This window comes from Coregonus clupeaformis, chromosome 15 (genome assembly GCF_020615455.1).
Source record: "Coregonus clupeaformis isolate EN_2021a chromosome 15, ASM2061545v1, whole genome shotgun sequence".
NCBI lineage: Eukaryota > Metazoa > Chordata > Actinopteri > Salmoniformes > Salmonidae > Coregonus > Coregonus clupeaformis.
In genome coordinates, this window is record NC_059206.1 from 48,486,173 (window position 1) to 48,500,470 (window position 14,298).

The following is a 14,298-nucleotide window of genomic DNA, read 5'->3' on the forward strand; positions in this document are numbered from 1 at the left end:
GGCCTATAAATAGATGGGTGGTAGAACAGGAATGATCAAACAAAACAAACGTCCATCTGTAATATGAAGAACACAACATGAGTGATATCTGCGAGGAGTAATATCTACCAACAATAACCCTCAATACGATTCCAGAATGAGAAAGAAAATGTTATTGTGCCAAGATATGATCACATTGTATTGTCTGGGTCTGATTCATTTTCGCATTGGACAACTTCTTTGCACAAACAATTACCTCGAAGCAGAGCTAAGAAAACTTATGTGTGACATTTACTTTCCAGGCCTTTGTGTTTCTGTGCTCCAAGGCATTCCTTTTTCTTATTCGAACCTTCTGTTTTCTGACTGTTTCCTAATGCCAGCAGCATACCAGCCTGTGTCCCACTGCTGGCTTGCCTCTGAAGCTAAGCAAGCCTGGTCCTGGATGGGAGACCAGATGTTGCTGCAAGTGGTGTTGAAGGGCCAGTAGGAGGCACTCTTTCCTCTGGTCTAAAAAAATATCCCAGGGTGTAGTGATTGGGGACATTGCCCTGCGTAGGGTGCTGTCTTTTGGATGGGACGTTAAATGGGTGTCCTGACTCTCTGTGGTCACTAAAGATCCCATGGCACTTATCGCAAGAGTAGGGGTGTTAACCCCGGTGTCCTGGCTAAATTCCCAATTTGGCCCGCATACAATCATGGCCACCTAATCATCCCCAGCTTCCAATAGGCTCATTCATCCCCCCTCCTCTCCGCTGTAACTATTCCCCAGGTCGTTGCTGTAAATGAGAATGTTCTCAGTCAATTTACCTGGTAAAATAAGGGTTAAATACACTGAACAAAAATATAAACGCAACATGGAAAGTGTTGGTCCCATGTTTCATGAGCTGAAATAAAAGATCCCCGAAATTGTCCAAATGCACAAAAAGCTTAATTTTCGCAAATTTGTTTACATTCCTGTTACTGAGATAATCCATCCACCTGACAGGTGTGGCATATCAAGAAGCTGATTAAACAGCATGATCATTACACCGGTGCACCTTGTGCTGGGGACAATAAAAGGCCACTCTAAAATGTGCAGTTTTGTCACACAACACAATGCCACAGATGTCTAAAGTTTTGCGGGAGCATGCAGTTGGCATGCTGACTGCAGGAATGTCCACCAGAGCTGTTGCCAGACAATTGAATGTTAATTTCTCTACCATAAGCTGCCTCCAACATCGTTTTAGAGAATTTGGCAGAGCGTCCAACTGGCCTCAGAACCGCAGACCACGTGTATGGTGTCGTGTGTCCGAGCGGTTGCTGATGTCAGCATTATAAACAGAGTGCCCCATGGTGGCAGTGGGATTATGTCATGGGCAGGCATAAACTATGGACAACGAACACAATTTCATTTTATCAATGGCAATTTGAATGCACAGAAATACCGTGACGAGATCCTGAGGCCCATTGTGAGGCCATTTTTTTAAAGGTGTCTGTGACCAACTGACCCATATCTGTATTCCCAGTCATGTGAAATCCATAGATTAGGGCCTAATTAATTTATTTTGAATGATTGATTTCCTCATATGACTGTAACTCAGTCAAATCTTTGAAATTGTTGCATGTTACATTTACATTTTTGTTCAGTATAAATAAAATTAAAATAATTCCATTAATCTTAGCTTTCTCCTTTTTTCTCTTCTCTTTTTTCAAAGTAACCAATTTAATATGATCCTGGCGCCAACGAAGATGGCGGCCTCGCGACTGGCTCTTAGGAAACTTTGCAGTATTTTGTATTTTTATGTATTATTTTTTACATTATTAGCTCAGAAAGTGTTTTGCATCATTAGATACAGCTGGGAAAAACTATTAGATATCAGAGCGGCGGTAACTCACCAGCATTACGACCAGGAATACGACTTTCCCGAAGCAGATCCTTTGTTTGCCCTGGGCGGCCGGCGGAGGAGAGGCACTCGGAGCGGCCTGCTGGTTCGACTTAGGAGGCGCGCACACCACCCACCGCTTCCAAGTATTCTACTCACTAATGTTCAGTCTTTGGTTAACAAGGTCGACGAACTACGGGCAAGGATTTCTTTCCAGAGAGACATGAAGGCCTGTAACATACTCTGTTTCACCGAAACATGGCTCTCTTGGGATATTCTGTCGGAATCGGTCCAGCCAGATGGGTTCTCAGTTCATCGCGCAGACAGAAATAAATATATCTCTGAGAAGCAGAAGGGCGGAGGTGTGTGTTTCATGATTAACGACTTATGGTGTAATTGTAGTAACATACAGGAACTTGAGTCCTTCTGTTCACCCGACCTAGATTATCTCACAATCAAATGCCGACCGTATTATCTCCCAAGAGAATTTTCTTCGGTTATAGTCACGGCTGTGTATATTCCCCCTCAAGCCGATACCACGACGGCCCTCAAAGAACATCACAGGACCTTATGCAAACTGGAAACCACATATCCTGAGGCTGCATTTATTGTAGCCAGGGATTTTAACAAAGCAAATTTGAGGACCAGGCTGCCGAAGTTCTATCAACATATTGACTGTTGTACTCGCGCTGCTAAAATCCTCGACCATTGCTATTCAAACTTCCGGGATGGTTATAAGGCCCTCCCCCGCCCTCCTTTCGGCTATTCTGACCACAACTCCATTTTGCTTCTCCCTTCCTATAGGCAGAAACTCAAACAGGAAGTACCCGTGCTAAGGACTATTCAACGCTGGTCTGACCAATCGGAATCCACGCTTCAAGATTGTTTTGATCACGCGGACTGGGATATGTTCCGGGTAGCTTCCGAATATAATTTAGACGTATACACTGAAACGGTGACTGAGTTTATCAGGAAGTGTATAGGTGATGTTGTGCCCACTGTGACTATTAAAACCTGCCCTAACCAGAAACCGTGGATAGATGGCAGCATTCGCGCAAATCTGAAAGCGCGAACCACCGCATTCAACCATGGCAAGATGACTGGGAATATGGCAGAATACAAACAGTGTAGCTACTCACTCCGCAAGTCAATTAAACTGGCAAAACATCAGTATAGAGACAAAGTGGAGTTGCAATTCAACGGCTCAGACACGAGACGTATGTGGCAGTCTACAGACAATCACGGACTACAAAAAGAAAACCAGCCACGTCGCCGACACCGACGTCTCGCTTCCAGACAAGCTAAACACCTTCTCCGCCCGCTTTGAGGATAACCCAGTGCCACTGACGAGGCCCACCACCAAGGACTGTGGCCTCTCCTTCTCCATGGCCGACGTGATTAAGACATTTAAGCATGTTAACCCCCGCAAGGCTACCGGCCCAGACGGCATCCCTAGCCGCGTCCTCAGAGCATACGCAGACCAGCTGGCTGGTGTGTTTATGGACATATTCAATCTCTCCCTTTCACAGTCTGCTGTTCCCACATGCTTCAAGATGGCCACCATTGTTCCTGTACCCAAGAAAGCAAAGGTAACTGAAATAAATGACTATCGCCCTGTAGCACTCACCTCTGTCATCATGAAGTGCTTTGAGAGACTAGTCAAGGATCATATCACCTCTACCTTACCTCTCACCCTAGACCCACTTCAATTTGCTTACCGCCCCAATAGATCCACAGACGATGCAATCGCCATCACACTGCACAATGCCCTATCCCATCTGGACAAGAGGAATACCTATGTAAGAATGCTGTTCATTGACTATAGCTCAGCATTCAACACCATAGTACCCTCCAAGCTCATCATTAAGCTCGAGGCCCTGGGTCTGAACCCCGCCCTGTGCAACTGGGTCCTGGACTTCCTGACGGGCCGCCCCCAGGTGGTGAAGGTAGGAAACAACATCTCTGCTGATCCTCAACACTGGGGCCCCACAAGGGTGCGTGCTCAGCCCCCTCCTGTACTCCCTGTTCACCCATGACTGCGTGGCCAAGCACGCCTCCAACTCAATCATCAAGTTTGCAGACGACACAACAGTAGTAGGCTTGATTACCAACAATGACGAGATCGCCTACAGGGAGGAGGTGAGGGCTCTGGGAGTGTGGTGCCAGGAAAATAACCTCTCACTCAACATCAACAAAACAAAACAAAGGAGATGATTGTGGACTTCAGGAAACAGCAGAGGGTGCACCCCCCTATCCACATCGACGGGACCGCAGTGGAGAAGGTGGAAAGCTTCAAGTACCTTGTCGTACACATCACCGACAAACTGAAATGGTCCACCCACGCAGACAGTGTGGTGAAGAAGGCGCAACAGAGCCTCTTCAACCTCAGGAGGCTGAAGAAATTCGGCCTAGCACCTAAAACCCTCACAAACTTTTACAGATGCACAATTGAGAGCATCCTGTCGGGCTGTATCACTGCCTGGTACGGCAACTGCACCGCCCACAACCAAAGGGCTCTCCAGAGGGTGGTGCGGTCTGCCGAACGCATTACCGGGGGCAAACTACCCGCCCTCCAAGACACATACAGCACCCGATGTCACAGGAAGGCCAAAAAGATCATCAAGGACATCAACCACCCGAGCCACTGCCTGTTCACCCCGCTCTCATCCAGAAGGCGAGGTCAGTACAGGTGCATCAAAGCTGGGACCGAGAGAATGAAAAACAGCTTATATCTCAAGGCCATCAGACTGTTAAATAGCCATCACTAGCACATTAGAGGCTGCTGCTGCCTATTGAAATCACTGGCCACTTTAAGAAATGGAACACTAGTCACATAATAATGTTTACATATCTTGCACTACTCATCTCATATGTATACAGTGGGGAAAAAAAGTATTTAGTCAGCCACCAATTGAGCAAGTTCTCCCACTTAAAAAGATGAGAGAGGCCTGTAATTTTCATCATAGGTACACGTCAACTATGACAGACAAATTGAGAAAAAAAATTCCAGAAAATCACATTGTAGGATTTTTTATGAATTTATTTGCAAATTATGGTGGAAAATAAGTATTTGGTCACCTACAAACAAGCAAGATTTCTGGCTCTCACAGACCTGTAACTTCTTCTTTAAGAGGCTCCTCTGTCCTCCACCCGTTACCTGTATTAATGGCACCTGTTTGAACTTGTTATCAGTATAAAAGACACCTGTCCACAACCTCAAACAGTCACACTCCAAACTCCACTATGGCCAAGACCAAAGAGCTGTCAAAGGACACCAGAAACAAAATTGTAGACCTGCACCAGGCTGGGAAGACTGAATCTGCAATAGGTAAGCAGCTTGGTTTGAAGAAATCAACTGTGGGAGCAATTATTAGGAAATGGAAGACATACAAGACCACTGATAATCTCCCTCGATCTGGGGCTCCACGCAAGATCTCACCCCGTGGGGTCAAAATGATCACAAGAACGGTGAGCAAAAATCCCAGAACCACACGGGGGACCTAGTGAATGACCTGCAGAGAGCTGGGACCAAAGTAACAAAGCCTACCATCAGTAACACACTACGCCGCCAGGGACTCAAATCCTGCAGTGCAAGACGTGTCCCCCTGCTTAAGCCAGTACATGTCCAGGCCCGTCTGAAGTTTGCTAGAGTGCATTTGGATGATCCAGAAGAGGATTGGGAGAATGTCATATGGTCAGATGAAACCAAAATATAACGTTTTGGTAAAAACTCAACTCGTCGTGTTTGGAGGACAAAGAATGCTGAGTTGCATCCAAAGAACACCATACCTACTGTGAAGCATGGGGGTGGAAACATCATGCTTTGGGGCTGTTTTTCTGCAAAGGGACCAGGACGACTGATCCGTGTAAAGGAAAGAATGAATGGGGCCATGTATCGTGAGATTTTGAGTGAAAACCTCCTTCCATCAGCAAGGGCATTGAAGATGAAACGTGCCTGGGTCTTTCAGCATGACAATGATCCCAAACACACCGCCCGGGCAACGAAGGAGTGGCTTCGTAAGAAGCATTTCAAGGTCCTGGAGTGGCCTAGCCAGTCTCCAGATCTCAACCCCATAGAAAATCTTTGGAGGGAGTTGAAAGTCCATGTTGCCCAGCGACAGCCCCAAAACATCACTGCTCTAGAGGAGATCTGCATGGAGGAATGGGCCAAAATACCAGCAACAGTGTGTGAAAACCTTGTGAAGACTTACAGAAAACGTTTGACCTGTGTCATTGCCAACAAAGGGTATATAACAAAGTATTGACAAAACTTTTGTTATTGACCAAATACTTATTTTCCACCATAAGTTGCAAATAAATTCATTAAAAATCCTACAATGTGATTTTCTGGATTTCTTTTTCTCATTTTGTCTGTCATAGTTGACGTGTACCTATGATGAAAATTACAGGCCTCTCTCATCTTTTTAAGTGGGAGAACTTGCACAATTGGTGGCTGACTAAATACTTTTTTTCCCCACTGTATACTGCATTCTATTCTATAATATTCTACTGTATATTAGTCCATGCCGCTCTGTCATTGCTTGTCCATATATGTATATATTCTTAAATCCCATTCCTTACTAGTTTTGTGTGTATTGGGTATATGTTGTGAAATTGTTAGATATTACTTGTTAGATATTACTGCACTGTCGGAGCTAGAAGCACAAGCATTTCGCTACACCCGCTATAACATCTGCTAAACACGTGTATGTGACAAAATTTGATTTGATTTGAATACAAATGTTATTTTCAGAATTCAAGTAGGCTTATATAATTATTACATTGTCTTCTTTTTAATTTATACAGTACCAGTCAAAAGTTTGGACACACCTACTCATTCAAGGGTTTTCTTTATTTTTACTATTTTCTACGTTGCAGAATAATAGTGAAGACATCAAAGATATGAAATAACACATGAATGAGTAGGTGTTTGACTGGTACTGTATATATTTTTGTACAACAATGCCAAGCAGGCATTATGAATATGGTCCTGAGTTTTTCATGAATGCCGAATCTGTGTTGGCACAACAATGTATTATTGTAGCTGACTGTAATTGTATGGCTCAGTGGGACTCACTCACCCGTCTCTCTCTGCCTCCTTCTTCTCCAGGTCCTGTATGACGTCCAGCAGGACCTTGATAGTGTTCTGGCTGGTCTCCAGGACCCCCTCCATGCTGTGCAGCTGGGTCTGCAGGCTCCGGATGTCGTGCAGGGGACCATTGGGGCCCATCAGTTTCTCTGCCACCCAGGTCGGATCCAGTTTACTCCTGGCCCCCGACACCAGCCCCCCCAGGATCTCCTGCACCTGCTTCAGGGTGTCGGCCTGGGTGGAGGTCAGGGGCCCGGCCATGGGGCCCCCTCCAGAGCCAGAGCAGCCACGGTCCCCGGACAGGCACTGGCCGGGGGGGAGAGCTTGCTGGCTGTTGGGGGTGTTGGTCCCAGAGCAGAGCATTTTATGGAGGGCCCCAAGCTGAGCCCCTAGCTGAGCCTGAGCCTGGCCCAGGCAGGTGGGTCTGGAGATGGCCTTGGTGGGCGAGGAGCCCTGGTCCCCCTGGTTCCCTTTCAGAGGGACCGCCAAGGGTGTTTGAGCTCTGTGTTTCAGACAGCTGGCTTGAGGACAGGGCAGGGGTGACCCTGATCTTCCTGACCTCTCCTTCTCACCCGCCCGCCTGAGCAGGGACGACTGGCGGGCCAAGCCTGGGGTGCAACTCACCCCCTCTTTGCGTGGGGTGTATGGGGGAGGGGGCGGGGGTGGTGGTGGAAGTATCCTCCTCTCCCCCCTACACTCCCACTCTATCACCCTGCTGTCCTGAGTGCTGCAGTGTTGGGCCTGAGGTGGGGGGGTGTAGGGGGGCGCAGGCCGAAACGTGGAAGCGTAGAGGGGCACAGTTTTCGTTGGAGTTGCACAAGATGGGCCCGTTGGAAGTGTATGGTAGGATTTTACCATTGGAGGCGGGGAGTTGCAGCTTTTTACAATGGGAGAGGGAGAGGAGCAGTATTTTAGTTGAATGTGGGCGGAGTAGGAAGGTACTACTGGAGGTTGGGAGGAGCAGGGTGGTACGGTCTGACATGGGGGGTTCCCAGGTGGTATGGTCTGAATTAAGGAGATGTAGGGAGGGGCAGTTTGGGCTGGGGGGTGGCATGATGTCACATTTGGAGGTGGAGATATGGGTTGATTTAAGGAAGAGCAGGGTGGGGGAGTTTGTGTTAGGATGGTGCAGGGGGCTATATTTGGAGTTGGTGTTGGGGTGGGGCAAGTTGGGGCTGTGTAGGGGGCTAGAGTTGGATTTGGGGTGGGGAAAGTTGGGGCAGTGGAGGGGGCTAGAGTTGTAGTTGGTGTTGGATTGGGGCAAGTTGGGGCAGTGTAGGGGGCTAGAACAGGAGTTGGTTTTGGGTCATGGCAATTAGGGGCTGTATAGGGGGCTATCGTTGGAGTTGGTGGTGGGGTGGGACAATTTGGAATTGAGGCTGTGGTTGTAGTTGTGGTGGTGCATGTTAGTTTGATTTGAATCAGGGAGGTACAGGGTGGGACAGTTTCAGTTTGTGTAGTGAGCGGTGGAGTGGTTTGAGCTTTAGATGGAAGCACAGTTGGAGGAAGCACAGATTTTTTCGGGGGATATGTACAGATGGACAGGGGTGGGGGGGCGCAAGGCAGAACCACCAGTGGTGGTGTTTCACAATGTGGATGGGTGGAGGTTGGCACAGTTTTAGGTAAGGAAGCATATAGAGGCACAGTCTGAGTTTGGAGGGAGGAGGGTTCCACAGTCGAGGGAGGTGGGGAGGTGCAGGGCTGCACAGTTGAGGGAGGTGGGGTGTTAGGAGGGGAGACACAGGGACTGTCTGTCTGTGTGGGAGTGGTACAGTAGGACACCTCCCTCCCTGGGTCACTGATACCACGGTTCATGCGCCTTCTCCTCCTCACTTGGGACGGAGTTGCACTCCCCTGGCGTTTAGATCCCTCCCTCCCACAGGTCACAGAATCGCAGTAGCAAGGCTCTGCAGTGTGCCGAAGCCGAACTGGGGGAGGGGAAGAAGAAGAGTCATGCCTGGAAGAGTCCATGTGATTTCCAACAGCAGTGGAGCTAGCGTTAGCCTCATCGTTAGCCTCGCTAGTCCTGAGGCACCGGGGTTGGTCCACCAATCCCTGTTTAGCCTTAGACCCAGGGCCGTTTCCATCTATAGATGCAGGTTCTGAAACATGGTTGTGGGTAGTGTAGTACTCATCCTGTTTATTGTCCTGTTCGTCATCCCCATTCACCCACACCGAGTCCCCCACATTTCGGCTGCGCGTGCTGATGGCCGAGTGCGCCGGAAGCTTGGGCTTCTGGAGGCAGGAGGAGGTCTGGATGGCCATGCTAGCGCACTGCCTCCGGGAGAGGGGTAGTGTGAGGGAGCAAGGCCGTGGGGGTGATGGTGGTGGTGCCCAGCAGCGGCGCGTGGGCCCCGGGGTGAGCGGGTGAGGGGGCGCCCGAGCCAAAAACGCTGCCACTACCTCAATAGTGTCTGCCATGTCCCCTCTGACAGCCCCCACTACCGAGGCCTGGTTGGAGGACACCTTGCCCCCCACTGACCTCTCTGTTAGCCATCCCTGGGGGGCCATGGGGCTCGTGGGTGTGTTCTTCCGGAGGGGGTGGGGGCTGTTACACTCAGCAGCAATCCTCTGGTGGCCCTTCGTTCCAGCTCCAGCGCCAGTGGTCCCGTCGCCTACACCATCCTCCAGGTCTTTGAAGCGGACCTGGTGGGTGCGGTTGCGGCGGCGCTTGAGGCGGCTCTCGATGTCTGGTGAGTCGCGGTTGAGCAGCACGGAGCGCACGGTCATGGCGCCAGGCAGCTTGTCGGCGGTCTTGCTGTTGGTGTGTTGGCCAGTGAGCAAGTGATTCGGCTCTATGCTCACCATGTCTCCTGTGGCGTCTTGTTCTTCCCCCCGACATCCACAGTCCCTGCAGGCCGTTTGATGTGATAAAATCTTCTGTCAGAGAGTAGGGAGTAAGTCTATTCTATCTCAATGCAATTTGTCTGTTGACTATTAGTTTATTCTCTATGACAATGGGATACATGTATTGTATTCCATCACCAAGCAGATCAGGGGAGACAGCTGTAGCTTGTTGGTTTGAGTGATCATGGAGATGATTCGAGATAAATGTCACACTGCAGTGCCGTCCGTCCTGCCATCCCCCTTCTGCAGCACTCCAAGGGACTGGTCCTTTCTCAAGTGTGTGTGTATGTTTCTCTGGCTATCTGACTTCCTGAGAAATGTCACCAAAGCCAAAAGGTCTGTACTTTGCTCAGACTACGGATAGAGAGAACAGTAACCTGAGCTTTAACGTCAAAAAGTAAGTCTTCAGGGTGACCCAGATTCTCATAGTCCACAGAACTTAATTTATTTAGAATATAGTCCACTCAGCTTCCTGATTTCCTTATAATGAGGAGTTAAAGTATAATAATGTCAGCACATTAAACATGGGAGCAAGTGCCAACTTAAAGTGTGGCTCAGATCTCCCTCATACAAAATCTACATCTAAAAGAGGACATGTATTTCACATTAAATAAGTCAGAAGACCCAGAAGAGAGAGGTGAGCGTGAGAACAGGGCATTATGTTGCATGACTCCTGGATGCACTCAGCTCCAACGTACCTCTAATAATATCCCAGGAGATGGAATTGTGACGGGGGCATGGTATCTACCGGAGAATAGGCACAGCTCCTCTGAATACACATTGTCCATCCTTCCCATCACCTAATCTACAGGCTGGCCCTTCCAGCCCGCTTAGCATTGTCCCACGGGGCTGGAAGAAGAATGGATTGGTAAGATGTGGAACAGCACTGTGTGACTCCCCATAATGGTCTATCTTCGTCGCTCACGTTCTCTCCTTTTCTCTCTCTCTCTCTCTCTTCCAGTACCTCTTCTCAGTGACTCATCTTCCACTCATTGTGCAGGATAACAGAATAGCCCAGGTTCCTGAGGTGACCAGAGAGAGAGAGAGAGATAGAGAGAATTAGTCTTCATATTGTTGTCATCACATTTCCTGTGGAAGATAATGAGATGCACCTCATAAGAATGAAGTTTATAATAAGGTAGCCAGTTGTTAAAAATTCATAAGAGCAGGGTCAACAGAGAGACGGGGAAATGACATGTGTTTAAGATAAGTAATGGAAAGGAGAGCAAGACAGAATGAGGGAGCATCGACAGAGAGAGTGTGTGAGAGAGAGAAACAGAACAAGACAGATAGAGAGAAGAGCAAAAATAATAGATATACAGACATATACTTTCAGTGATCGACAAGTGTCCTGCCGTAACAAGATGCTTTGTGACAAGATGCAGGCCTGTGGTCTGACAGTCTCTCTGTGGAGCCAGAGACAATTAGTGTTGCCTCACAGCTCAGAGGTTATTTAGGGAATAGGGACCCCAGGGGCCATCACTGTTATTTACGTTCACTTTGTTTGTATCTTGTTTCTTTTTTAAAGGAGGAACATCTTTGTCACAGCCGTCAACCTTTTAAAAACATGATTATTAGGATTAATTATAATTACAGTCACGCTCGACGGGCCCAGGGAGGGGATGGGGAAGGAACCGTGGGCTCCTGCACAGATGTGTATTAGTTAGTGGATGTGGAAACCACAGGATTTCATCATTTTTTACTTCCATGTTATCGCTGCAGTGTGGATCTGTGTACCGATGATCTGCTTAAATGTGACTCACTGAGGAGCGTGTATCAGACTTGCTAATGATGATACATCCTCGTTGCTGCTTTGAAACACACTGTAGTGGGGACACAGTCATTCACTTGAATTAGAATTATTTTGTTATTATAGTTATCGTGCTAGATGTAACAAAAATATAAATGCAACATGAAAAGTGTTGGTCCCATGTTTCATGAGCTGAAATGAAAGATCCAGGAAATTTTCCAAACGCACCAAAAGTTTCATTCTCTCAAATGTTGTACACAAATTTGTTTACATCCCTGTTAGTGAGCATTTCTCCTTTGCCAAGATAATCCATTCACCTGACAGGTGTGGCATATCAAGAAGCTGATTAAACAGCATGATCATTACACAGGTGCATCTAATGCTGGCTGACAATAAAAGGCCACTCTACAATGTGCAGTTTTGAGGGAGCGTTAATTAGCATGCTGACTGCAGGAATGTCCACCAGAGCTGTTGCCAGAGAATTGAATGTTCAATCCTCTACCATAAGCCGCCTCCAACGTAGTTTTAGAGAATTTGGCAGTACGTCCAACTGGCCTCACAACCGCAGACCAGGACTTCCACATCCGGCTTCTTCACCTGCGGGATCGTCAGAGACCAGCCACCCAGACAGCTGATGAAACTGTGGGTTTGCACAACCGAAGGATTTCTGCACAAACTGTCAGAAACCGCCTCAGGGAAGCTCATCTGCGTGCTCGTTGTCCTCACCAGGGACTTGACCTAACTGCAGTTCGGTGTCATAACCGACTTCAGTGGGCAAATGTTCACCTTCGATGGCCACTGGCACGCTGGAGAAGTGTGCTCTTCATGGATGAATCCCGGTTTCAACTGTACCGGGCAGATGGCAGACAGCGTGCATGGCGTCGTGTGGGCGAGCGGTTTGCTGATGTCAACGTTGTTCAATAAAATTCTCTGGCAACAGCTCTGGTGGACACTCCTGCAGTCAGCATGCCAATTGCAATCAACAGCCTGACCAACTCTATGTTAAGGAGATGTGTCGCGCTGCATGAGGCAAATGGTTGTCACACCAGATATTGACTGGTTTTCTGATCCACGCCCCTACCTTATTGTTAAGGTATCTGTGACCAACAGATGCATATCTGTATTCCCAGCCATGTGAAATCTATATATTAGGGCCTAATTTATTTATTTCAATTGACTGATTTCCTTATATGAACTGTAACGCAGTAAAATATTTGAAATTGCATGTTATTTATATTTTTTGTTCAGTGTAAATGATTAATGATCATCGCAACATTGAAACAATGTAGTGGGAGGACAGACAGTCATTCGCTTGAATTATAATGATGTTTGTTGTATTAGTTATTGTGCTATAGATCAGATAGTCAAGCATGGCACTTGCAACTCCAGGATAGTGGGTTCGATTCCCGGGACCACTCATATGTAAATAATGCATAAGTCAATTTGGATAGAAGTGTCTGCTAAATGACACTTATTGTTATTATAATTATTATATATTATCGTGCTAAATGTGGACGCGCCTTTATGAATGAAACACGATCATTGCAACCTTGAAATACTGTAACTCAGTGGTGTCTATAATACAGCTGTATTTTCTTCCTCTTTATGGTCAAAATCTTATCAACACTATTTCTTAACCTTGATAGTCATCCTCCCCATTTCTCCTTCTCCTCTTCCAAACTCAATTTTTCTCTCTCTCTCCTCAATCTTCCCTTTCTCCAAGAAAGCGCTCTGGATAAGAGCGTCTGCTAAATGACTAAAATGTAAAATGAAGAGTGTTTTCCTTTCACCCTTCACCCTGACAGATTTCCCAAGTTCCACTCGTTGCAGGACCATTACCCTCCTCTCATTCTCCTCCATGTCAACCCAATTCCACCCGCTCCTTATCTTTCTTTCATCTACCACCCCTTTTTTCCTTTTTTAAACTCCCATCCACCCTCTCCCTTTCTTTCTCTCTCTCTCCTCTCCCCCTCTCCATCTCCCTTCCTATCTCTCTCCCTCCTCTGCACCCTCTGTCTTCCCACCCCCTCTCTCTTTCTCCATCTCTCCCTTTCTCTCCTCCCACTCAGTCTGCAAACTGCCCTGAGATCAAGATTTACGCAGACGGTTTAATGAATCCAGTGCTTCTTAATGCTCGGCACACTCTTGGGGCTGAGGCCCAGCCTTTCCTCATGTGACATTTCCATGTTAAGCTTTATTGACAGACAACAGATAAATCAGCAGGCATGAGAAGTGAAGGTGTGCAACGGAATAACGTCATGTTTGATCTCTGTGCTTACTTAGCCATGTTGACATTGAGAGACCAATGATACATATATACAGGATATAACAGTGATAAATAGGAGATGGAGGCTAAGTCTTGTATTATATATCACATATTTGATTTCTCGTGATGTTACACATTATGCCAATAAAGCACCTTGGAGTTTTGCGCTCTGTGTGTGTTTGTGTGTGTGTTTGTTGAGGGGGAGGCAGGCAGAGTGCTGCAGATTGAATTGTTATGTAAAGGCATGTCAGATTGGATTGTCTGGGCATGGCTAACTTTATCCGACATGACTGTGTACACGCACAGGCACCAACAGGGGAAGGGGTAGAGGGTGGGGGGTGGGGGAGGTAGGTACACATGGATGGATATATTTAGAGAGAGAAGAGAAGGAGAGAAAGATCATGAGACACATAGCTGTGGTAGAGGGAGGGAGGGAGGGAGGGACCCCCTCTCAGGGGAGGAGGGGAAATGTCATGGTTAGGGTTCAGTGAAGTGGTAGATCAGG

The 14,298-nt window shown here is 47.4% G+C and overlaps 1 protein-coding gene across 1 annotated transcript in view; it reads right to left on the reverse strand.

Moving 5' to 3' along the window:
- Positions 1-14,298, reverse strand: part of LOC121582814 (proline-rich protein 36) — a 60,614-nt gene that overhangs the window by 40,083 nt on the left and 6,233 nt on the right. The window contains exon 2 of the mRNA XM_041898931.2: positions 6,923-10,799. Within this exon, the coding sequence (XP_041754865.2) occupies positions 6,923-9,738 (2,816 nt within the window). The 5' untranslated portion in view covers positions 9,739-10,799. The remainder of the gene's footprint in view (positions 1-6,922; positions 10,800-14,298) is intronic.